This window comes from Hoplias malabaricus, chromosome 14 (genome assembly GCF_029633855.1).
Source record: "Hoplias malabaricus isolate fHopMal1 chromosome 14, fHopMal1.hap1, whole genome shotgun sequence".
Lineage (NCBI taxonomy): Eukaryota > Metazoa > Chordata > Actinopteri > Characiformes > Erythrinidae > Hoplias > Hoplias malabaricus.
Window position 1 is genome coordinate 36,966,079 of NC_089813.1, and position 27,150 is coordinate 36,993,228.

General features: G+C 41.3%; 2 protein-coding genes across 8 annotated transcripts in view; one reads left to right on the forward strand and one right to left on the reverse strand.

Annotated features, from left to right (window-relative positions):
• plxna3 (plexin A3) overlaps positions 1-27,150 on the forward strand; it is a 587,367-nt gene that overhangs the window by 424,769 nt on the left and 135,448 nt on the right. The gene's annotated exons all lie outside the window — the stretch shown is intronic.
• Positions 47-23,382, reverse strand: si:ch211-180f4.1 (uncharacterized protein LOC100144405 homolog). 7 transcript variants are annotated; one of them, XM_066644288.1, is made up of 3 exons: positions 23,016-23,382; positions 7,904-8,047; positions 47-5,465 (listed from the first exon to the last, which is right to left on the reverse strand). In XM_066644288.1, exon 3 carries the CDS (start codon positions 5,352-5,354, stop codon positions 3,117-3,119), a length of 2,238 nt encoding a protein of 745 aa, XP_066500385.1. In that variant the 5' UTR covers positions 5,355-5,465; positions 7,904-8,047; positions 23,016-23,382; the 3' UTR covers positions 47-3,116. The 7 variants fall into 7 exon arrangements, 5 of the variants coding, with proteins under 5 accessions (XP_066500385.1, XP_066500384.1, XP_066500381.1 ...); XM_066644287.1 differs by lacking the exon at positions 7,904-8,047 and adding an exon at positions 22,659-22,793 and having other exon boundaries at positions 47-5,460; XM_066644284.1 differs by lacking the exon at positions 7,904-8,047 and adding an exon at positions 22,659-22,793.

Below are 27,150 nucleotides of genomic sequence, written 5' to 3' on the forward strand. Positions count from 1 at the left end.
TTCAATGGAAAAAAAAAAGACAGAAGAGCAAGATTAGTTTGTGTATCTGTGTTTATTATTTCTGATATTTCTGCATACAGTCAGTTGTCTTCTACTGAGCACACACCTGAACAGTGTAAAAGCAGCATTGACCTACCTCCAAATATAACAACAGTTTCTTCTTCTATTACAAAATCACCCTGCTATTCACAGATAGAAAGCAATTCTACATGTCATCAGACTCTTCCTCCACCAGAGGGCACATGTGTCAAGATCAAATCCTGGCATTGTTCTGGATCCTCTCAGATGAGAAACAGCGTTCAGGAGCCCCCGTGTGGAACACAAAACAGGGGCGTTGGGAATAAAAAGGTGGAATTAAAACACTGGCTGTAATGAATGAATATTGCATTTATTTCTCATGGCACTGAAGTCATACACTACATTTAGAAATTGTGGGAATTCTTGGGATGAGATTTGGAATCAATTGTATTTAAACACGATTCTGTGTGTGGCAAAATGAATATGCATTTATTGATATTATTTAATTAATAAATAATAAATAATTAAAGAATATAAAATAAAAAGAACAATGCTTGTACTCAGATTTAAAAATGCATCCAGATGTCATTTGGGTAGATCTGATAATGACAGTTGCTTTGAATACACATCGTTTCATCTTTGGTTCAAATCATAAATGACAACTTCAGAAGACATGAGAGAAAGGGAGAGAGAGAGAGAGAGTCCCTGCAGAGTCTAGCTGATTTATTTTGGTTTGGTTTAATCATAAATTTATTAGCTGTCTGTTTGAATGCCTTAACACCAACAAACACAATGCACTGTGTGGTAATATTATTGTAGATGAAAACATGACATGCTACACCTTGGTGCACTAACATGTCCTCACGAGAGACTGAATGACAGTCGTATCCGTACATACCCTATATGACTACGACTTTGTAGACACCTGTTCCACTGACAGCTCTTTTTACATAAAGAGTATCCACAGGGAGTTTGCTACTTTTGATGAATATTACCATGAGGATCTAATGGTACTCAATCATTCATTCATTCATTATCTATAAGCGCTGATCCAATTCAGGGTCGCGGTGGGTCCAGAGCCTACCTGGAATCATTGGGCGCAAGGCGGGGGATACACCCTGGAGGGGGCGCCAGTCCTTCACAGGGCAACACAGTCACACCTACGGACACTTTGGAGTCACCAATCCACCTACCAACGTGTGTTTTTGGACCGTGGGAGGAAACCGGAGCACCCGGAGGAAACCCACGCGGACACAGGAAGAACACACCACACTCCTCACAGACAGTCACCTGGAGCGGGAATCGAACCCACAACCTCCAGGTCCCTGGAGCTGTGTGACTGTGACACTACCTGCCGCCCGGTACTCAATCACAAAACATTAATTAGGTCTGATACGGATATTAAATGATAGCTCTACAGCCCAGCGCATGAGGAGTTATACTTCTTTACACCTGGCACTGGGCACCTTAATCAACTTATCAATCAGGAAGGTATTAGTACTGAGATTACAAATATAGGGGCAGCTTAAAGTAGTGTAAACACTCATTAACAGAGGTGACTACAAAACTGTATGTAGTGTATTTCAGTTCACTTTCTTTGGGTGGCCATCTCTAGTCTGTAATTGTATTTACTGTTTATTGGAAAGAGGGAATAGAATCAAGATACGTAATGGGAAATTAAACACCATTAATGACATGCTGTTTTTAGACCTTTCACTCATAATCACACCATTTAAAGGAGAATAAATATTCAATGTGGAAATATAACCAGCAGAGAAACTCAACAGTCCTGCAGCATTGAGAATGTCAAACCCCAGAACAAGGTGCTCAACACACTGTGGCAAACACACAGTGCAGTCCTTAAATAATCCTCCAATGGAGAATGTGACACTGTCCAATTATTTTTGGACTACACTGTAAATGATGGAAAAAAACAGCAGATGTTTCCCAGCAGTAAATAAACACAGGCAATTTAATCACACTTCCATTTCTTCTATTACACAGTGCCTGCAAAAATCAGAGACTAATATCGCTTTAATTTAAAGAAGCGATATTCAAAATTCTGGTGTTTGCATTTCTTTGCATCTTTAAGTACTGTTTATCTGATGGTGCTCCACCCCGTCCTGCATTGTTTGTTATGTGTCCCATTGTCTCGATACCTTTCAATATACAACAGACCTTTAAATCATTGTTAATTCTAGTTTTAAATATTTTTAAATTAGATTTTCTTACACGTGTAGAGCTTATTAATTCTAATCTAGTCAAAGAAACATGTTATGAATCAGCATTTTGTACGTTTGTACCAATCATTGACGGGCTCTGAATTTTGCACCAAGTGAATAGGCCCCTGTACAGTACACTCCTACTTGTTTATATCATGTGTAAAGTGTTATGCATCAATAATGACAAAACATGTTCAGACATTTCAAAATAAAGGTGTTCAAAGTGCAGATACACACAGCTGCGTGGCTGAAATAGCAAATATGAATTATGTTTGACAGCTAATTAGTTGCAGGTAGCAACAGCTGGCACGTGAGATTCATTGTTATTACAATACAGGTGATAACTTATGCAGCGTGTTAGGATACAGGCGGGAAGATGTGTCTGAGTGAGGGTGTATTTGTGTGTGTGTGTGTTCGTCACCTTCTCACATCTGTGTATTTTTAGTAGTGAAGAAAAAACAAAACAAAGGTACAAATTACTGTGAGAGCATCGAAACAGCATGCAAGAATTCCATGCAAGAACTCCAAAAGTGTGATCTGAATATTTCGGTTCAGACGTATGGTGGAGATTAATGCTCATATGACAAATAAATTGTACAAATAATTAATATATTTTCATGCGTAATGTTAAACTTGTCTCAGAACGCTTATTGCAAGGTTGTGTTTGATTGGGCACTTGTAAAATTCATCTACTCTGTACATAACGGTTTCACAACTGTAGCCGAGTGGTGCTTCTTTCGGCTGGGGAGGGTTATACAATCTAAAAATACATCTTTCACGATGACATCTTAGTAAGTAATTACATACTTTTCTATGTACATCACCATACATATTCTGAAGTGTCTTTTTCTCTTATTCTACTCATCCCATATTAAACTACCATATGTACGTCTTGGATGTGTCTATCTGTGAGTTCTGGGAGTCAACAGACCCCTCTTTCTCTTTCTCTGTTTCATTCTCCCACAAGTTGATGAGAGGTGGGTACAGCTCGTTGAGGGGAATGGAGGTGGCGTGCTGCATGTACTTCTTCAACGAGTGATGGCAGGACTTCTGCTTTATTCGCCAACCCATGTAAAACACCAGCAAGGCCATGATGCAGATGGCGAACATGGAGCCCATCACCGCTGCCAAAGCAACGTTGCTTGGCTGTGCGACCATCTCCACAGAAAAGCTGGTTTCTTCTGTGGTGACGTTGATGCAGGAATGCTGGGTTTGATGCTCTGTGGATGACATGGTCAGACAGACCCGGTACTCCGTGGCGGGCAGTAGGTGGGTGAGGTTGTACTCCTGGACGTCTACAGGAACGTTCCCTGTGAAGCTGATCTGAGGGTTGTCGATTTTTAAAGTAGCGCTGTGCCACTTGGGTTGTGGCAACTCGTGGCCGGAGGCAGAGGCAGTTGGGTACACTTTCCATTCCAGTACTACAGACTGTGCATGGATGACTTTTGCCAAGACAACCAGAACCCCTGTAGTGTTCACCCCCCATTGGTGGCTTCCTCTCTGTCGACCATCATGCCAGTTGCTCTTGTCTACGTACACTGAGACACTCCGAGTATCCGCACCTTCTGCATTCCATGCCACACACGTATAGAGACCAGCATCCTCTGGTTCAACATGCAGAATCTCCAGGGCACCTTGGTCTTGCATTCGGTGCTTTTTTGCGCCCCCGTTTCCCTCATTCAACTCTTGAGATACCACTTCTGAAGTTATTTTATCGCCCGTTGGGGTCACCCAGTAGAACTGAGGCATAGGATCTGCCACAGCCCAACAGTCCAGCATCAGGGGCTGCCCAGCTGTAACGTTCAGCTGAGGAGGGAAGGCGTGCACTGATATGAGTGGCAGACAGGTGTTGCTAGCTATGTTCCAGTTGGTTGATACCACTTCTTGGAGCATGTGGCCAAGCAGGTGCGGCGGAGAAGCACAAACAGTGAGCTGGGATTCAAGAAGTTTGAGACTTGATTGGTTACCAAAAACAGGTCCCCAGTTTGAGAGGCAATCACACCTGAGAGGGTTGGTATGAAGACTGACCTCATCAAGGTTGGGAAAAGAGTCTAAAACATCATGAGGAAGGAGAGTGAGGTCGTTGCTGTGTGCCAACAAAGTGCGCAAGCCAGATACGTCGCGGAAGGCAGCACGGTCAATGTAGGACAGATGAGGATTGTTGTAAACCTCTAGTTTGGCCATTTTTGGTAGGTTGGTGAATGCACCTCTCTCTACAGCAACAAGTTCCTCCATGTTGTTCATGCTGAGCTCTTCCAAGTGGAGAAAGTCTTGAAAATCACCCTCCTGGACACGGACAATTGGGTTCTTGTTAAGGTCCAGAAACTTCAGGTTTGGTAGAGAGTGGAGGGCATCTTTGGGCACGGCTGTTAACTTATTCTCAAAAAAGGAGAGATTCTCCAGGTACTCCAGGCCTTCAAAAGCTCTAGCTGGTATTTCTCTGAGGCCCATGCCAGCTAGCACCAGACTGTGCAATTGAGAAAGGGGGTGGAAGTTCATGTCCTGTAATCCAAGTATAGGATTCTCTCCTATCATGAGGATCTGAAGGTTCGGAAGTGACTCAAACCATTGACTGTCAATAGCCACCAGTTTGTTAGAGTTTAAATGAAGCCTAAGCAGGTTCCCTAAGCCAGAGAAGGCATTTGGGCCAATAGAAGATATCTGGTTGTGGTTTATGTAAAGCTCCTCCAAGTTTACCAAATCTTTCAGGCAGAAGTCTGGTAATTCTTTTATCTTATTCTCCTCCAAGTAAAGAGTGAGTAGAAGGGTTAAATTACCCAGTCCGACATCTTGGATCTGCGTAAAGTGGTTCTGAGAGAGGTCCAACTCCGTAAGGTTGACAAGACTCCGGATCTCTGAGGTCACCATTGAAATGTTGTTGCTCTGAAGAAGCAGCACCCGAGTATCAGCAGAAATATTTTGAGGAATGGCTCTTAAGTGGAGCTCGTTGCAGTCCACAGTCTTGGCTTGATGGTAGGCCGACTGAGGGGTGTACCACGGCCGGGTTTCACAAACGCACTGTGCCGGGCAGAAGGAACCCACCAGGGAACAGTGACACACAGCCAAAAGGAGGCAGACGGAAAGCAGTGAAGTGGAAATGGCAGTTCTCTCCATGCTGAGAATCTGTGGGGAAATCTCAAGTGCTGGCTGATGTCCCGCTCACTGGCTGATGCTTTGGGAAGGTAGATGTTGACAAAATGGAGAAGGACCTTGGCTCCTTCTGTCCTGTGAAGAAAGAAAAAGACTTTAAGAGAAAAACATATGCTGCATACTTCTAAAATTTTATAGAAACTTGTCAAAGGTATGTACTTCACTGACACTGCAAATTTCAGAGGATATCTCTGAGAAACTGACAAGAAATTTATGTTAAAATATAGCTTATTAAATATTGAAACTGATAGCTCTCTTCTCCTCAAGGTCATCAACAAAAACAACTCAATGTATGACACATACAACAACAATAATGTATCTAGATTTACACAAATTTATATTTACTTAAAACAGAGCATGGATCGATCTCAGAATGACTTATTATTCATCTTTCATGTCGGTCAAAGCAAGTGCGATCATTTGTGAGTGTACCGCATTGTGGCCGCTTGCATGCAAAAATACACCTGCCAAGGCTCGCTGAGCGAGAAGCAGATAAAAGGAAGCACACATCAAAGACCCAGCTCTCAGAGTCGTCTGTCTCAATACTCCAGCGAAATGTAAGGGAGCCTGCATGAGCTACACGATCTTGTAACTGCTGAGTCTAACGGCTCTCTGAGGGCCTATAACTATAAAGTGGTGGACGCTGTGAGAGAACTGATGCCGTAAAAATGATTCAAAGCACTTTATTTCACTCTAAATCTCCACAACACAACATAACCTCAGGGCAGGGCCATCACAAAGCTCAGAAGTGTGTTTAAGTCTGTAACATTTTACACACTTTCACACACAAGCGTTAGTGTCAGTGCTAACTTAGGATCAGCTCCCATCTGACCCAGGGGCTGGAATGGATTATGGATATGAACAACAAATCTGGCCGTACTCTTAATCTGAAAGTTTGATAAACTTAATACATAAATGCCACTGCTGCAAACAGGCAACTTGTCAGAGAGACTTTCTACTAAATATATGTAAGAACTACCCTGCTTTAGTATGTGTATGAAGAAAATGTACACATTTGCATAGTGATAAATACACAGATTACATCCTATCTCGATTAGTGGACTCGATCTGTATAACAAGACGGCTGTGGCATCAACCATGCACAAGCCCATGTTAGCACTTCCCACTTTCATTACTAATGAGCTGAACTGAACTGACAGAAAAGTGAGAGGAGGGGAGCTGGAGGCTAGAGAATGCTAATAAAAGCTGCTACAAAACGAACTGTCAATTTTCTAAACTAGTGCTCTTCACTTCAGGCCCTGGAGGGGCACAACACTGCATGGATTACTGTGTTTCCTGAGTCAGAACACCTCATTTAACGCATGAAAGGCTAGATAATTAGCGGATGAGTTGAAGGAGATGTATTAGCAGTGGTCAAATTGTAAATATTTTTCAAGGCAGACAGAGGGGTAGTGATTAGATGGGGTTCTGCTTTTTACTTTTTAGCTCAGAAATATATAAATTTTTTACCATGGGTGCAGGGCTGTGATTGGAGAGACTTAGACAAGGAGGCGGGACTATTTTAAAGAATGGGCACGCTATATAAAAAGCAGACTATATATTCAGAATGGCTGGTTTTATCCCAGGTTTAGTGATTTACCGAGAACACAAAACTGATATTGACACAGATTTATTTCATAGTTTGTAGGTTGGCATGCTTCAGATCTCTAAATTAAACTAAGGTATATGAACTGAAAAAAATTATACTTCAAAACATGTTCCCTTTAAGACAGTAATCATATAATGGCAATGTGTTGTTTTTTTCAAAGATAGATGGTTAAATGGTTGTAAAAGGGGAATGACATTTTTCCCCCTCAAATCAAGCCCGGATTTATTTTTTTATATGACATTGTTTGAGTGACATTTATTACCAGGGAATGACATGTATATGATGTCATACTCATTTACATTAATATATTACAGTGGGGGTGTCATGTCATGTACATCTGAGTATAATTTGGGTGTTTTTTTTAAAGGAATCAATGTAAAACAGCGCTGTTTTGGAAAAGGGCCATGCAGAGGTCATAAATCCTTCACTAAGCTTAAGGATATTTACAAGTAAAGGGTCTGTGATGCATAGTTAAGCAATTGCGTCTTCAGCAGTACAACAAACCCCCACACAATCTGAATGGCTGAACTGAACAAGAGAAACAGCAGGGAAAGATCAGCTATTTAAAGCCACAATCACACACAGACTTGCATTGTGAGACTTAAATCCTCACTGGTTTTCATATGTTTTTAAAATGAAAAATAACACTGATTCCATGAATGAAGCCAATGATTTCTGTGTGATGTGTTTTTTTTTTTTTTCCGCTGGAGCTGTAAGGCTAACAAACTTTCATTCATTATCTGTAACCCTTATCCAGTTCAGGGTCGCGGTGGGTCCAGAGCCTATCTGGAATCATTGGGCGCAAGGCGGAAATACACCCTGGAGGGGGCGCCAGTCCTTCACAGGGCAACACACACACACACACTCACACCTACGGACATTTTTGAATCGCCAATCCACCTACCAACGTGTGTTTTTGGACTGTGGGAGAAAACCGGAGCACCCAGAGGAAACCCACGCAGACACAGGGAGAACACACCACACTCCTCACAGACAGTCGCCCGGAGGAAACCCACGCAGACACAGGGAGAACACACCACACTCCTCTCTAGATTAAAACACGAGAGCAAAATATTGACGTGAACAATTTTTAATCATTGGCAACACAGATTGGGCAAAGTTAACAAATTTTTATTTAAAATCAGTTTTAGAAAATGCAGTGCTGGCAATACCACTGTGTTGTCCCACAATCCTAGATTGTAGTATTATTCAAATGAATTTTATATATGAAAGTTTGTCGTATTTCAGTGCATGTGTCCATAAATGACCAATGAGCGACTCCAGCAGCTTATTACACATATGTTCGTGACAGACGGGTGACTACAACCTCCATGCAATCAATCATATTTCCCAAAGGATGTCCCCACAGAAGTGAGAGCTGTCGAAAGCCGCAGTGCAGCTGTGAGACGCTGAACCTCCGAATGTCTGTGGTTTAGAGACCCACATGTGAGGGCAACAGCTGACAAGTCAGTGCCGATATTTTCCACACAGTCATGGAGAACAGACGGCGTGTCCCCGGCTGCTTTAATGTGCCCACTCTGCGGACACCTCTTACTTCAGGAGTGTTGTGCTGGTTTGAATTCTTCCAGACACAAAGCAGGACACATACCTGCCACTCCAACTGCAGAAGCAGCAGGAGATGAAAATGAAAACAAGAATATTTTTACAATCCACCCTTTTACAATCCACTTCCACCCCCACACTCCACACAACCCCCCCTTCCCCAAACCTCACACACTCATCCTTTTCAAACGGCGCACACAAATTGCCTCCCTGGAGCGTTGCGTCAGGAGTGTGGTGTGGGTGGGTGAGTGGTGGTGAAGGGGTTGACTGGCCAGAGGGCAGAGTGCATGATGCCAGACGAGAGAAGGTGAAAAACAGGGAATGGGTGAAAGTGACCCAGAAACGTCTCCAGACAGGGATTTCAAAGACATTCTGAGGCTGGGTTTTTTCCTCACTATGTTAGAGAATGCCCCCCCTCTGCTCACTCCTTTGATTTTTTCCCACGGCCCCTCAGGCTCTGTGTTTAGTTTAGTCGCTTTGTGGAAGTTCAAGAGCAGCCTGAGGTTTTAAGGTATGTCCGTCATCTGGCATGTCACTCGCCATGTTAAAACCTCTTCAGACAAAACACTCCAGCACATTTTAATACACATTTAAGACACCATTTACTGACGTTAACATATTAAGACTAAGGTCCAGGCCTTTTAAGATATACAACTACAGTGTACACATGCAGATAGCACTAGATTTCAGATTCCTACATATGAATAAACGATATGTTTTTAATCATATCCCAATACGTGTGTGTGTGGGCTAAATATAAAATACAGCTTGTAAGAAAGTCATGCTTAAAATATTGATTTATTTATTTTGTGTTTGAATGTGTGCAAATCTTCAGGACTACACCAATCAGCCAAAACATTAAAATGATGTTTTTTCTACACTCCTTTTTTATTTATATTAATTCCAGTATAGGTGCACCACAAAGAAGGTTTTATCTGGGTAGGGAATCTGTCTCAGTGCTGCAATGTGTGCTGTGCTTGTTCGAGTAGATCAGTCACAGCCATGCGGCAGAAGTATTTAAACGCCGTGCTGTCACTGTTGCACTGAGAATAAACCTGTGAGAATTGTCCTGTGACCACTGTATAACTAACTAAAACTGTGCACCAACAGATGAGCTACTGTCTCTGATTTTAGGTCTGCAAGGTGGACCAAAGCAGTCGGTGTGTCTAACACAGTGGGCAATAAGTGGACATAGGATTTAAAAACTCATGCAGCACTGCTGTGTCTGATCCACTTGAAGCGGCGCAACACACGCTAACACACTACCACCAGGTCAGTGTCACTGCAGCACTGAGAATGATGCACCACCCAAATCATACCAGCTCTGTGATGGTCCCACTGGGGTCCTAACCATTGAAGTACAAGATGAAAGGAGCAAACAAAGCATGCAGAATTTTTGAGAATAGTATAACTACAAAGTTCTCCTGTATGGTCAGTGTAGCTGAGAGAATGGACAGTGAGTGAAGAAACAAGGTTATGGTGCATCAGGGTTGTACATATTTTTACTTGGAAAATTAATATACACTTTGACCAGGGGAGATTACAATTTAGGAATCAACTCTTAAAAGAGCAAAGAACATGGATGTGGTTCTGATTTCGTCTTGCATTTCTAGACAAATGTTCACTTTTTTGGGATCCCCAAAGTGAAGTAGTGAGCGTGTAGTAGTAGTAGTGAGGCAGCAGAGTGCTGGTGTCCCTGTCAGTCCTGTAGCCTGGTTCTGAACGCTGTAAGCTGTGCTAGAGAGTGGATCAGCTGTGGTCCATTCTGCCTCGTATGTGTGATGGTCTCTAGCACGCCTGTCTGATCACATTAGTGAGCGGCGCACTCGCTTAGGACGTCCCCCTCTCGGCCCCTTCGCTCGGCAGGAAATGGGGCCACCTTGCCTGATGCCATGGCAACCTGACAGGAAGTAGCAAAAGGGACCAACCCTTAGGGCTGCTGTTGGTGATGTGTGCAGTGGGACCATTCACAGCTTTCAGTGAAATGCAGAGAGACAGAGAGAGTGAGACAGAGAGGAGGGGGGAAAGGGTGGAGAAAGGGGGAGAGAATATGAGAAAGAGAGGATGAGAGGGAGGGGAGGGAGGAGGAGGGAGCAGGGAAAAAAAGAGAGAATGAGAAAGTAAGAGTGAGAGAAAGATGAAGTGGGGTGGGACAGCAGAAGTGCTTCTGGTGCACAGATGCACATCGGGGGGAATACTTTAAGACAGTCTCAAAAAAAACATAAAAGCCAAAGAGTTAGCGTGCAGACAAAAGACACCAACGGAATTCAACTAGAACAAAGTTTCCCAATCTATGTCCTGGAGTCCCCCTGTGCTGAAAATTTTATTATTTTCTCTGCACTTGCACTCCACTTTTAAACTCATTACAGCAACAAATCAGCAAAACATCTCATTTAGAGAACTGTATTTGTGGAAGCTCGTGCCTGAAGAATGAACACAAACCGCATGCAAAAACCTTCAGGCGCTTGCCTCAAACCACGTTAAGTTGCTAAGTAATCTCAAATAGACTTGCTGATGTGTCTACTGAAATACTGTTATAAACCAGGATAAAAGTATGGGCATCATTGAAACATGAAAATAGCATCAACCACTGTCTGTAGACGTGATACAGTGGCAGACACTTTAGCTAAATTATAATGTGTTACATGATGACTAAACCACTCATTCAATGCACATTTATTTAGGGATGTGGAGCCCACCAACTCACAGACTGTAAAATAAAAACAACCCATTATTTGTGGTTTGCCTCTCGGATCACAGCGAGGACCAGTGCGAGCGCTAAAGACAAGAGTAGTTTAACAGAACAAAACAAACACAACGAGAAGTTATTCACAGAAAAATGGCAAAAACAAGACTGGAGGAAAAAACAGAGCCAAGCAAAAATGGCTAAAAACCACCTTGGGCTCTCGCACGGAACTGAGATTTATTATGAGTGGGAGGATGCTCTTGTGGTGTTTGATCCTTGGGCTATTTTGACCAAAGCATATCACAGATATTTCTTTAGAGCTGTGTACACTTGTGGCAAAAGGGGTATAATATGTCCCCTTTAAGAATAAAGAGGAAATAAATAACACCACCAAGAGTCCTGCTTAAACAGAGTAAGATTTGGGTGTTGTTAAGATTTGATCAGTTCTGCTAGAATTTGGTAGCTCTCTGTAGGTTTAACAAATCGATTCTTGTTAAATAAGATAGCTAGGGACAGCAATGCAAAGTTAGTCCACAGGCTGGATAGAGCTGGACGATATGGCCAAAATTTATATCACAATATATTTCTTAATTTTAGTCAGAACACTAGTAAAACCACAGAAAATCTGCCAAGAACTGAAAGCAACATGACATCACCATCAAACAACAACCTCTTGGCTTTGTCAATATTAATATTTTTAAACTAACTCAAAAATTGTGTGCAATGAACTGAAGACAGCAGCCTGTAATGACCCTCAGTCAGTGACAGATGCTGTTAGTAGTGTACAGGAGGTCCTCGGGTTACGTCAGTCCCGAGTTACGATGTTTCGTGGTTACGACACATTTCCCATTTACTGTATAAAGCCTTGTTTGGACTTAAGAGGTTTTGCCTCGTAAACATTGTAACGCGAATTTCGTGTGGTGTGCGGCGCAGCGGAAGAATACACGGTTACGCGGCTCGGGATAGGTGTGAGGATAGGATAAGTGCTTACAGTATGTTATTTACGTACAGTATGTACGTATGTTCCGACTTACACCGAAAATCGGTTTACGACGCGATGTAGGAACGGATCAATGTCGTAAGTCGAGGACCCCCTGTATATTGAAATTTTGAAAATGTGTATAAAAATCATGTAATTGTTACTGAAACATTTTATATTGGGATATATATTGATTTATTGTTATAGCTATAGGCTTAGTTAGCTAAAAGTTGCAATTTTTTACACCTGGGACTTCCTCTAGAGTAATTCATTCATTCAGAATAGTGATGAAATCAATGTGGAGGGGGAGGGAGGAGATGTTTTTTCCTATCTTCCTTCAAAATATACATAGTGCAGATTCTGCAGTGCTGAGCCCACAAGAGCAATAACAGTAGCTCTATTCCCCCTATTACAGGTCAGTGAAGCATCAAAATGATTCTGAAGCTGTAATTTTAAGGAACAATATTACATAGTGTTCTTCTAACCAGTGTCTATATATTACACTACACAGCACATTAATATGGTGTTGTAGTAACACAAGAAGTGCCTTAATGACTTTGAATAAGTGACCATACTGAAGCTAACTCCCAGTTCTCACCCAAAATCTGAAGAGACATTTGAAATCTAACATCCTCTTGAAACTGTGCTGCTTTCCAATGTCACTACACATTTAGATAAAGAAAATACTTTCTTTTGATTTGCTTCTATTACTGAGCAGACAAATGTAGTGTAATCAGCTGCTGGGCAGAAAAGCCACACTTGTGAAATGGTGTCAGTCCAAATAAACAAGACCCTCTATAACAAGTTAATGCTAGTGGACCCAAAGTTTCTGAAGTTATCCTCGGATGCCGTGTTCCAGTGTAACTGTGAGTGACAGACTTATCCTAATCCCCGTGACCTAGTCTCGCTCTAACGAGAGCTCTCCACGCTCCTCGCCAGCAGCCCTATGAAATGCCTCCATATCTCCTTCCTCTTGAAGCTTCACTCTGTGATATTTCAGCCCAACTCTCTGTCAATACACAAGACTTCTTCACACACTGCTTTTTTGATCATGCAAACTAAAGCCCTTCAGGTTCCAAGCTGCCAACACTATCTTACTAACAACTAAAATTCTGCTTTCATATTGTGCTTTCATTGCCTGGCACAGAACGAGAATCCACATAGTGATACATTGTCAAAACATTATTATCACAGTGGAACAATTAACGTTAACAGAAACTTGCATATTCTTGTTATTAACAGCTTAAACAACATAAATATTCAGTGTCATTTATTAGAATCTATTATATAGTAACAACTCTGAAATCTAGAATAAAACTAGCACGTCCATTCAAATGTCTGGAGTCAATGTTTTTAATAAGATGAACACAATTTTGCATCAGACACAACCAAAAAAATGATGCTAATATGAAAATATAAACAGAGCTGTGGATGATTCTGTATATTGTTGTTTGAAGTTATGAGAGCGAAAAATTTTAATGCAGCCAAGGGAATAATTAAAAATTTAGAAGAAGCCTATCATGTTATCACAAACATAATTTCTTCCTACAAATCCAAAACCGTGGGGCTTTACTGAGTCCATTTATAACAAGACAATGAGAGACCGCTAAACACTTCATATCATAACCCTCCAAAAAAATAATAATTATTTAAAGCACTACTGCCTTAAACGTTAGCCTTGTCTTTAATAGACAGCAAATTAAAAACTGTGCAAATGTAGTGTGGCCGAGACCTCTGTGCAGAGTTAGAAAGAAGAAACACTTTTAAGAATTGCTGAACGCTGAGACAGATGTCAATCGGCTTGCTTCTTAATAAAAAGTTGCACTGTGTAGCCCAGTGACCAGACACAGCACACTGTAAGGGTCACTGTTTAATTTAAGCGAGATTATGAAGCCAGCTGTTCAGGAGACCAACACACACAACCAACGATAGTATCTACCTTTGACCTAAAATTTTATTCTCTGCAAATAAACACACTGAACAACTTCATCCATGCAATACTAATGACCCCCTTCATTCTGGCCTGAAGCACTGTGAAAAGCAATCAGCATTAAAGGAAAATCAATGTCTCGCTGCTAGACCAAATTATCAGACCATAACGATGTGAAAATTTCTATCCAAGACATTTATAAATCGAGCTGAAGCTCTACAGTCAAGAGGAAAAGAATACATTTTCTATTTTCGTAGCTCGGGTGTAAACCAGTGGGGCTGGAGCACCTTGGTGGGGTGCCTGTGTTGGGATCACAGAGCTGGGGCTGATCTCTGCTTCAGTTCGTATTCTCTCCTCATCTGCCAAGCTTCGACACAGTCTCACACATTTGCAAACGTATTGGAGACGATGAAAAATTCATGGACAACTTATTAATAATTGAGGGAGCTGCAGGCAGGTCTTTAATTTTCATCTCTGCCTTTTTGGGTAGCAGGCACAGGGGGGCGGAGTGGGGTGGGGAAGCAGCTGTTAATTGGTGTGGAGAGCTATATCTGGAGCGTCACGCTTTGTCAACACCTCTCGACCAGCCTCCACACCCCTGACCCACCCTCTTTCACGCTCCATCTTTCTCCCACAGATACACACACACACACACACACACAAACACTCCTCCCATCCCAAAATCCTGGCGTTAACTCGATGCCTGACAGGTGTTCTCTTTACCTCCTCTTTCCTGAAGAATATAAATCTCCTTAATGGATAGCACCAGTGCCGGGACTAATGTGGTTTTCTTGGGTGCTTTTAACTGGCTCTGCCTCAGCCATTACTCAAACCTTCCTCACAGAGGCTGTGATGCTTGTGGCCGAGTCATGCTTTCGTTTGCTGATGTGAAATGAACTAGAACTGCAGGCGGTCCTACAATATTTAAGAGGAAGTCTCAAGCTTGGGACGTAAATAGTGATATCAAATAAAACTGCATGGGAGAAAAATAACATGTGGTGACACTTTTGATAACTGTGTTTGCCGCATGTCAGGTTTGTTTACTAATTTAGCATTTATTTTTCTATTTGGAAAAGGCCTAAAATAAGCGGTTTGTGATTTCTGAGTGTACCAGGCATGTGTGTATAGGGTGTGATATTCACCTCTTTTTACAATGCTTTACAAATGACTACTGATATGAAATGTGCACATTTTTACTTTGTGAGCTGTTTGCCAAGCATTCAATTAATAAAATTCATTCATTATCTGTAACCCTTATCCTGTTCAGGGTTGCGGTGGGTCCAGAGCCTACCTGGAATCATTGGGCGTAAGGCGGGAATACACCCTGGAGGGGGCGCCAGTCCTTCACAGGGTAACACACACACTCACACATTCACTCACACCTACGGACACTTTTGAGTCGCCAATCCACCTACCAATGTGTGTTTTTGGACTGTGGGAGGAAACCCACACAGACACAGAAAGAACACACCACACTCCTCACAGACAGTCACCCGGAGCGGGAATCGAACCACAACCTGTGTAACTGCGACACTACCTGCTGCGCCACCGTGCCGCCATGATTATTTGAAGTTGTCTGGGAGTTATACATTTGGTATAATCTTTTCCTTTTCCTTTTTGCTGCAGTCTATGAGTGTAAGTACAGTTATTGTAATATGAATAGCCAGAGAATTATGAGATTTTATGACAATTTGTTACCACTGTTACAACATGACTAATCTGTAAATGTCTCTGATTTAGAGTATTTACCAAATGCATTCATTTAAATTCACTAAAAAATATCATAAAATGGAAATGCAAATAAAATGCATACAAAATTTGAAAAAACTGAATATGGCAAGTGATTAAAAATGTTTAAATTGTACTGCGTGTTCACCCAAATCCCTAGCCATTTGTTAAATCTGAGCCCTGAGCTGCGTCTACATTGAAAAAAAAAAACCTTTAAAATAATACTACATTTATAAACGTTTATAAATAGTTTTAAAACCTGTTTGTTGCATGGTTATTAATTAGACTGTAAACACCTTAAAAGCTCATTAATAGTAATATGTAACGCAGAGATAGGCAATTGAAAGTGTCTGAGATATTACTGAAAATGTCAAAGCAAAAATAACCTAAGACTTGACAATATGAATTTACTAATTGTACATTTTAAGGTACACCACATTATAACTGATGTATGAAAAGACACTCTGTTGGTGGTTAATTAATTAAATGGCTAAACTTATTAAACCTGTGATTAAGCCAACGGGCATAATGCAGCCTGATGGAGATAATAAAGTAAGGTCAGAATTCAGCAAGATCTGTTAACAGTGTAGTTGGATGTGTGTTCACTATTTGGCAAACAACAGGTATTACATAAAAGGTGTTTAAATAGTTTAAAATATGTTTAATTGTTTTATTCTAATACTGTCTTTTTTTGTTACCTGTAATATCAGTGTCAGTACTTAAGCTGTCATCACTGAGCAGATCTATGAGCCTTTGGCCGTGGGGAGAAACACTTGCACTTTTTTTAAATGACTTTGAACAGAAATCCAGCAATATTTCAGTTCCATTTCAATTTCAATTTAGGTACACCTGCTGAGCTGCTGTGCTGCTCTCCATAAATAGATTATTTGCACGTGCTGGGTGAGCAAGGCAACAGAAGTAAACACCCAACAACCAGCTGTTCATGCAGCTTCTTTATGATAGCTCATGAAGACGTTTAGTAGCAGCCACAGCACAACAGTCAGCACTGATAAAATTATAAAACTGAGTTTGAAGGGAGCTTTTCTTTTTCCTCTTATCTTCTTTTCTCGTTCTCTTTTTTCTCTATCACAATTTTTTAACCTTTTCCTTCTACCTCTCTCTCTCTCATGCCCCCGCGCCAAGAAGAAAATCATTTATGATTGAGCTGATAAAAAGACCAGCAATAAAGCGTGGAGGGCAAAGACGAAGGAAAGGAGAAGGGAGAAATGGAGAGAGAGAGAGAGAGAGAGAGAGAGAGAGAGATGTTGAGGGAAACCACAGAGAGCAAGAGATAAGGCAACACATTGTCAGAGAGGAGAGATACAGTCTATGGAAGTAAAGAAGCTGGTCTCAGGGGGAGTGGAGGCCCGCTCAAGGACGTGCCCAGGAGCTCTTTCATGATCGTTTGCTCTGGGATATAAAAGCCCTGGTGTGCTCTCTCTCTCTTTCTTTCTTTCTACCCCCTCCCTTTTTTTCTTTTCCCTCTCTGTCTCTCTTTCGCACTCTCTCCACCCACAGCACAGCTCCAGTTGAACGCTCTGTGAAGTTCATTATGTGGTGCCTCTCCAAACAAACTGCTCCATAACCAGCTTCTTCAGTGTATTAACCAGAGCACTGACAACCTCCACATCACTCAAGCCAGAGGTGAAGCATCTGTATGTCCAGCGAGTACACAGGCGGCAGGTCATTTCACACTGAATCATCAGCCAGGTTACACAAGGCTCTCTGCAGCAGAGTGGCATTAGCAATTCAATAGTGCCCCCATGTCCTTCACAAACACTTCCACTGTAGGATTAATGCAGTTTGGGAGTGAGTTTTGGGAACCACTTCCACCTCTTTGTAGGGCTGATTTTGCTGCAAATGGCAGGCAGAGAGGACAGTTCAGAAGACTGCTCTCTTCAAAGCAAACTCATTTTTACCTAAAATAAATATTTATGAAAGTGTTTACTCATTTTTTCCCTCTGAATTACAACTCAGAGATTAAGAAACAAGTTGCTTTAATCTCTGAGTTAACTCAATTCTGTTCCTCAGAATGGGTCCCCCACAAGAGGGCAGCCATGGTTAAGATATACTGTATGTGGTACAGACTCTCTAATACACCCAGGTCAATACAGAATCTCTAATACACCCAGGTCAATACAGAATCTCTAATACACCCAGGCCAATACAGAATCTCTAACACACCCAGGCCAGTACAGAATCTCTAATACACCCAGGTCAATACAGAATCTCTAACACACCCAGGCCAGTACAGAATCTCTAACACACCCAGGCCAGTACAGAATCTCTAACACACCCAGGCCAGTACAGAATCTCTAATACACCCAGGCCAGTACAGAATCTCTAATACACCCAGGCCAGTACAGAATCTCTAACACACCCAGGCCAATACAGAATCTCTAACACACCCAGGCCAATACAGAATCTCTAACACACCCAGGCCAGTACAGAATCTCTAATACACCCAGGTCAATACAGAATCTCTAACACACCCAGGTCAATATAGAATCTCTAACACACCCAGGTCAATATAGAATCTCTAATACACCCAGGCCAGTACAGAATCTCTAATACACCCAGGTCAATACAGAATCTCTAACACACCCAGGCCAATACAGAATCTCTAACACACCCAGGCCAATACAGAATCTCTAATACACCCAGGCCAGTACAGAATCTCTAATACACCCAGGTCAATATAGAATCTCTAATACACCCAGGCCAATACAGAATCTCTAATACACCCAGGCCAGTACAGAATCTCTAACACACCCAGGTCAATATAGAATCTCTAACACACCCAGGCCAGTACAGAATCTCTAACACACCCAGGCCAGTACAGAATCTCTAACACACCCAGGCCAATACAGAATCTCTAACACACCCAGGCCAATACAGAATCTCTAACACACCCAGGCCAGTACAGAATCTCTAATACACCCAGGTCAATACAGAATCTCTAACACACCCAGGCCAGTACAGAATCTCTAACACACCCAGGCCAGTACAGAATCTCTAACACACCCAGGCCAGTACAGAATCTCTAATACACCCAGGCCAGTACAGAATCTCTAATACACCCAGGTCAATACAGAATCTCTAATACACCCAGGCCAATACAGAATCTCTAACACACCCAGGCCAATACAGAATCTCTAATACACCCAGGTCAATACAGAATCTCTAACACACCCAGGCCAGTACAGAATCTCTAATACACCCAGGCCAGTACAGAATCTCTAACACACCCAGGCCAGTACAGAATCTCTAACACACCCAGGCCAGTACAGAATCTCTAATACACCCAGGCCAGTACAGAATCTCTAACACACCCAGGCCAGTACAGAATCTCTAATACACCCAGGTCAATACAGAATCTCTAACACACCCAGGCCAGTACAGAATCTCTAACACACCCAGGCCAGTACAGAATCTCTAACACACCCAGGCCAGTACAGAATCTCTAATACACCCAGGCCAGTACAGAATCTCTAATACACCCAGGTCAATACAGAATCTCTAATACACCCAGGCCAATACAGAATCTCTAACACACCCAGGCCAATACAGAATCTCTAATACACCCAGGCCAGTACAGAATCTCTAACACACCCAGGCCAGTACAGAATCTCTAATACACCCAGGCCAGTACAGAATCTCTAACACACCCAGGCCAGTACAGAATCTCTAATACACCCAGGCCAGTACAGAATCTCTAACACACCCAGGCCAGTACAGAATCTCTAACACACCCAGGCCAGTACAGAATCTCTAATACACCCAGGCCAGTACAGAATCTCTAACACACCCAGGCCAGTACAGAATCTCTAATACACCCAGGCCAGTACAGAATCTCTAACACACCCAGGCCAGTACAGAATCTCTAACACACCCAGGCCAGTACAGAATCTCTAACACACCCAGGCCAGTACAGAATCTCTAACACACCCAGGCCAGTACAGAATCTCTAATACACCCAGGCCAGTACAGAATCTCTAATACACCCAGGCACACTGAACCTCTGGCTTACTGTTCAAGTATTAATCTCTAGACTTATTGTTGATCAGATATGATAATTTTCCCAAAGGGGTTGGGGGAGGGCGGGCCATCACTGATAAATGTGTGCTAAAGTAGGCTACACCTATTTCCATGGTTACACCAAGAGTAATGTGCTCAGAGAAGACACATGCACACCATTACTGATTACGGCAAAAATCAAATATTCAAACCTACTGAGAATAGAAGAAAAAGGACTTATAAATTATTTAATAAAAATGGTTACAGCAACCTTAATAAAATTTCAGTTATCAAATAAATAATGAAATAGAGGGACATGGTGTTTTTTTTACATTTACATAAATCTTCGATAGAAATCCAGTGTCTATAGCTAGAGGTGACTAGCAAATTAGCCAACTAATATCAATGCTCACAATTAAAGCATAAAGATCTGATCTCAATGATTTAAGCTGACTCCAGTTTTTTATGAAGCAGGTAGTTTTCGTAAAGACAGGTTAAGATCTTAAGGAGAAACACCAATACAAAGTGTTTATTAATCATTTGAGTTGAGACAAACGGTGTGATGCACAGCAGAAACACATTGTAAATTAGTGATTTCAGTTAAAAACATCTTTAGAAATCAGAGTGAGTGCAGTTGGTATATTTGTCTTTAGACACACCCAGAAAAAATGGCATCTTATGATCATTTAATTTTAGCTGACAGTTCGTTCACATATAATTATTTACCATTAACAGTCTAGGTTTTGCGTAGATCTGATGCCGAAACAAACCCAGCTGCATAAAGTTAAATGCTCACTCAGTAACACAGCAGCATGTCTATAATAACTAGCATAGCACTGTGAAGTTTGCATTCACTGTGAGGTGAGAATTCTGCTGTGAGTAACACAGATCAATGTGTACAGACATCAGCAACAAGCACTCCATCCTTAACCTGACATGGCAGTGGGTGGAGACCTGAGACTCTAAAGGAGACGAATGCTCTACTCAGTACAGATGAGATGGTGTGCATATGCAGTTAGTGATGTGTGACTGTGTTGTTATTACTGATGTTCATTATCACTATTCCAACGCCACAGATTCTCTTATCATATGCTTTGTTTTTTTTTTCTCTGCTGTCACAGTTTGGGCATTGTGAGGTGCAAGCTTATTTTAAAGTCCAGAGCTATCTTTAATTCAAATCTGATTATATTTTATAAACACATTAGAAGTTAAACCACAACATCTCGTTAATTGTAATTTGTGTAAATGTAGCATATGATTAAAAAAAGACAGGCTGTTAACGACCCATCACTCCTGGCACAAACATCCCGATGTATTAGCCTACAGGGTGACTGATGGACTACAAACAGATGGCAAATAATTACACTGCAATTTATTTGAAGGAATTCCAAATATGATTGCCTGCTGCTAAATTCAGTTTGTTTCAATTACACATAGTCAGGTTGCTGCAGGGCAACACATCTCTGCAAGCAAGCAGGTCAGCAAGATTCTACAAATGTACTCCAGCTATTAATAGCCTATTCTACAACTTCCCTTTTAAACCACCTCAGTTTCTGGTAACTGACTGTAACTGATTGCTTAGAGCACCCTATGGAGTGAATGGTCATCCTGGAGTATTGCTCATACAAAACAAATCAATTCGGTTTAACAACCATCATTTTGACCACCAGGAATTTGACATAATAATAATAATATGACTAATATAAACATGACTGTGTAAAACGTTCTAGTACACTATAAAAATATTATAATATGGCGTATAAAACATTTCCTGAGCTCTCTAAAGTAGCCTGGTTCGCTTTACCCCGTATTATACCATGTTCTATAGACACCATATAATTGAAAACTGAATTGGTTGTTTTTGGAATTAAGTTTTATGAAGTACATATTAAGTCCATGTCTCCAACCATAGTTTTTTCTCTAGTACACACAGTCCATACAGGGGGTCCTCGACTTAGGACATTGATCCGTTCCTACGTCGCGTCGTAAACTGATTTTCGGTGTAAGTCGGAACATACGTACATACTGTACGTAAATAACATACTGTAAGCACTTATCCTATCCTAACACCTAGGCTTCTCGGTCCCAATCCGCGTAACCGTGTATTCTTCCGCCGCGCACACCACACACGAAGTTCACGTTACGACGTTTACGACGCAAAACCACTTAAGTCCAAACAAGGCTTTATACAGGAAATGGGAGATGTGTCGTAAACATCGTAACTCTGGACTGACGTAACCCGAGGACCTCCTGTATAATGATGTAACATATAAACTGCAAAAAAAAGGCCATTTTGCTTTCATTATTTTGTGACATCATTAAAAAACCAATGCACTTACCTGTGTCTCTAACCAGCCAACAACAGTTTAGCTCCACTAGTGTTATAAGTAGTGTTTCATTTCACTCACGACTTAGTGATCATCAGCTAAACGAAATATATAAGACAAAAATGTAAGTGAGCGCCCTTTAACTCTACACTAATTTTATATTTAGTGGACTCTTGTCTCTTGCTCGCCCCCATTATGCCCTTTATACTGAAGACTTCTATCTCCTCCTCTTGAAGGGTTTTGTATAATGAATGGGCTTCAATTAGACTTCACCTATGGGTGTTCACAGGGACCAACTATGAAAATGCCTTTTTGGCATAAACAAAAGAGTGTGTTAACAGTTTTATTACATAAACTTTGACACACCTAGCTAGGTTAAAAGGAGCTCAACTGGAAAGGCACCAATAAGCTAGTGATAGCTGAACATACCTATGCTCACATTCGGATAAACTGCAGCCTCTTGTCACCAGGTTATTATAAGTACACAGCTTAATCAGGATCACACTTGCTGAGAAGACTTAGATGAATATGATTTTGCTGATCCAGCGGAAAACTAGAGCAAATCTAGACGATAACACAAGAGAGATCAAAAAGACCGTTTTTTTTACTTCTAACTTGAGAATAAACCTCATGTCTTCACTTAACTGAGCGTGCTACAGAGGTACTAGCAGTTGTCCGTTACATATATATTTTAAACAAATATAAAAGCATTACAAAATTATAAACTCCAACTTGTGCGACCGTGCTAAATGAGCTGAGATGTTGAAAGAAAGTTAACGCCCTTACCTTCAGCTAACGGCTCCAACGGTCACGCTCGCGCCTTCTAACAGTTTCCACGGAGCGTTTGGAAATAAACAACGTTTGCAGATGTTGGTTTCTACTTTCTGGATTCTTTGTTTTGTTGAATTCTCAACGCGACGCCCACGGCCATGACCCCGGAGGGGCAGCGTTTCAAAGCCGCTTCAAGTGAACGGTAACTGGGTACCAACGTCTCAACCTTCTCCCTCCCTCAGTCTCTGTCGCTCCCGCGTTGTGATTTTTTTTTATCCCCTTCTCCATCCGCCCGTATTCCGAAAGGCCCCGCCTCCTGCGCTTTGGTTGGCTCGTAGTACAGCGCCCCATGGGCTTGAAAGCGTTCTGATTTGCTAATATTATCCAGCCACCTGCATTGGAATTGGTTAATATATAATTGTCACACAATTGGAGGCGCTGCTTATGAGTATGAACATGTAGCCAATCCCATAGTAAAGGGGCGTGGCCTTCCTTCGTTTAATTTAAATGTCATCTAATCGTCTTTTCAGAAGCGGCTACTTCAGCCAATAGGAAGGCGAGGACGCTTCTATCCACCAATGAAATGCGAAGGAAGATACGCTGTTCCGTGGCCATAGCAATGATGTAATGGTCCACTTTTCTCCGAGCTCTCAGTTCCGTCCCTGCGGCAATGTGAGCAAGAAGAGAGGGGGCAATACTGAGAGAGAGGGGGCGAAATAACTGGTTTCATCATCGATAGCTCATACACCGTGCAGTAATCCACCTTGGAACTGAAATGTGAGATATTGTTGGGACCGTCTCTGATTCCCAAAAGCGTTATGACCTAACCGTTGATGGGAAAACATCAAAGCTTTACCGAAGGCTGCTACCTCCCATGGGCTATCAGCTTACACGGGTCAGAAAAACTAACTTTTAGGCGTTTTGAGTTGTTTCCTCAGCTGCCCAAACTAATTCCTGTAGAGTATCTTTAGGAACCTGGTCAAGACTGAGGCCGAGACCTAAGAGAAGTCCACTGTTTTTTTTTATTATTATTATTTTCGCAACTGAAGACAGTAGCAATTTAGCTAGTTCACTTGTCTTGTTGAAAATGTCACCAAGCTTCGATTACACTGACCAATAAATAAACCAGAACTGAACTAAAGTGGTATGTCAGTGTGTCAGTAGGGATGTAATATCCCACATACATTTTTTTTATTTTAAATGAATGCACAGACTCTTAAAAATATGCTATTGTTGCATAAACTGATGCCATCATAACAAAAAAGCAAATAACAGTATTTAGATTTTATTTTTCAGCAAATAACTTGTGTGTGCATCAAAATGGCAGTTTTCTCTTGTCCTACATTTTGCAGATTGTGTCAAATAAATTAATAAAAAACATTTTTTATTCATTTATATGTATGTTTTGATAGACGTGTCATTTAAGGTAAAAAAAACTAACATTATTAAAAATAATAACTTCCCCACAATGTGCAACTCTGTTACCCCAAATTTCCACCACAAAGGAAGAGGAAATCCAGTTAGTCAGCGATAAACGTGAAAAAAAAATATTACAATGAATATAAATGTTATTGTAATTTGTTTTTATTTACTCGATTATGGCATAAAATGGATATACTCTTGCATACTATGATCAAAGACACAAACTACTCATCCAGTTGTCTTTGAGGAAATGAACCACTGGTAGAACCAAAAGCTCAGCTGGCCCTTTTCCCCTTAGTTTTTGTTTGGGAATGTGCTGTAGAAATCCACTTAATACTGATATCCAGAGACAGTTAATACAGTCTTGGGTCAACAGGCCTACGTATTGCTTTTCCATACTGTGGTTCATTAACTGATGGTGATTCTTTGATCTTCTCTGTCTACAAAAATAAATAACTCTGAATTTCCCCTTCAGTGGCTAACAGTAGTTGCTATTTTCAAGGGGTTGGAAATAAGAAAGCATCTCTTTACTTGTTGGTTTCTTCAATATAAGGCTTGCTATGTTTGAGCTGAATGGTTAATTATGTAACATACATTCACAAATACTTATGTTAATGTAGCGATGTTAAAGACAAGGTCAGGGTAAATTCTTAGTGTCCATGTTACCTACCCATCTCAAGTGAAATACACATAGAAATCACCATCTAACTTTGAGGCAATGCAAAGAGTTTTATCCCTGAATCAGGCCTAGAGTGGAGTGAGCTGAATAATATTATCCTGTATCTCTCAATGTTATAGTGGCAGAGGTGCGGGGATGAGGCGTTTCACACCTCGTAACCATTAGCTTACAGGTGTAAATGAAAGTAGATGACGTAGCAAGGTCTGGTCCCCAGTGTTACACTACTTATTACAGACCTAAGCAATAATAACAGCAGATATGGCGTTATTAGTCAGAAAATGAATTTAATTTCAATGAATTTGAATCACTGCTTTGGAATAATATATATAAAAAACCCTGAATATTTAAAAAAAACTCTGAAACTTATAATCTGGGGTTTCGAGAACAGGTTAAATAAGTATTTTAATAGTTTAATGGTACTTCAACCCACAGACACATGATTATAAAGCACACAGGCAAATAAGGATATGACTGTGGAAATTATATTGATAATTTACGCCGCTGACTTCAGACGATGCCTTGGGACTCTACAGTAAAGGTCTTTTCAAAACATCCTTCAGCACTTCTGTCGCAGGCCGATTATTCCCAGACACATTCAGTGATGTAGAGGTCTTGTGTTTGGGCCGACCAGCTCACTGTTTTGTGAAATAGCAGCTTCTTTGTTTGAATTGATTTACAGCTTCGTTTTTCAAAATAACAGCTTCTTAACAGGTCCCCACTCTGTCCTGAGTCCTGAGTTGTGTTCTCACAGTGGAAGGAAGACATACATTGATCCATACACTCATCCATACAGCCATAAATCCATCAACACATCCATCCACAAACGCCTGTCCATCCATTCATCTATCTATCCATCCATCCATCCATCCATCCATCCATCCGTGCATACATACACACATGTCACTTTCAATTTCACGCATAGTCTGGAAAATTGAAATACCACTATAGTTCATTAAGGAAAAACATTTACAAATAATAAAATTACACGAGGTGGTATGTAGCACTGTACCACGTTTTTCTGTGACAATCACCTGGTCCTGTGATTCATAGAGGAGGGCATTTAAGAGCTTGTTAATTCTTAAATTCTTATCCAGTTCAGGGTCGCAGTGGGACTGGAGCTTACCCAGCATCACTGAGCGCAAGGTGGGAACACACACTTCACAGGGCGACACACACTGACACATCCACTCACACACATGGACACTTTTGAGTCGTCAATCTACCTACCAACATGTGTTTTTGGATCATGGGAGGAAACCGGAGCACTACAGTGACACTTCCTGCTGCGCCACTGTGCTTCCCATCGAAAACATATCATATGGTTTTTCATGAAAAATACAGTGACTACCATTTGTATGTAACACAAGGAATAAATCTACTCCCTTTACCATTATTTCCTATGTGATAATTACATTTATATTAATGTGGAAATTACACTATGCTGTGTTTTATAGACCTTAAGTCTGAAGATCCAAAACACACATACACCCTCACACACAAACACAAACACAGAGCCGCATCCATACATAACTTTTTTATATGTGAACTGAGGTAAGAAAATGATGAAAGCTAGAATATGAACAGAGATTCTGAAAAGGTACTTCATTTGCAGAGCTGCTATTTTTAAGTTTGAGTGTTTGAATTTTAAAAAATCACCTTTTTATTATAAACAAGGCCAAGTGAAAGTCATAAATTCATTCATTCATTCATTGATTCATTATCTGTAACTGCTTATCCAATTCAGGGTCACAGTGGGTCCAGAGCCTACCTGGAATCATTGGGCACAAGGTGGGGAATACACCCTGGAGGGGGCGCCAGTCCTTCACAGGGCAACACACACACACACACACACACACATTCACTCACACACTCACACCTACGGACACTTTTGGAGTCACAAATCCACCTACCAACGTGTGTTTTTGGACTGTAGGAGGAAACCGGAGCACCCGGAGGAAACCCACGCAGACACAGGGAGAACACACCACACTCCTCACAGACAGTCACCCGGAGGAAACCCACGCAGACACAGGGAGAACACACCACACT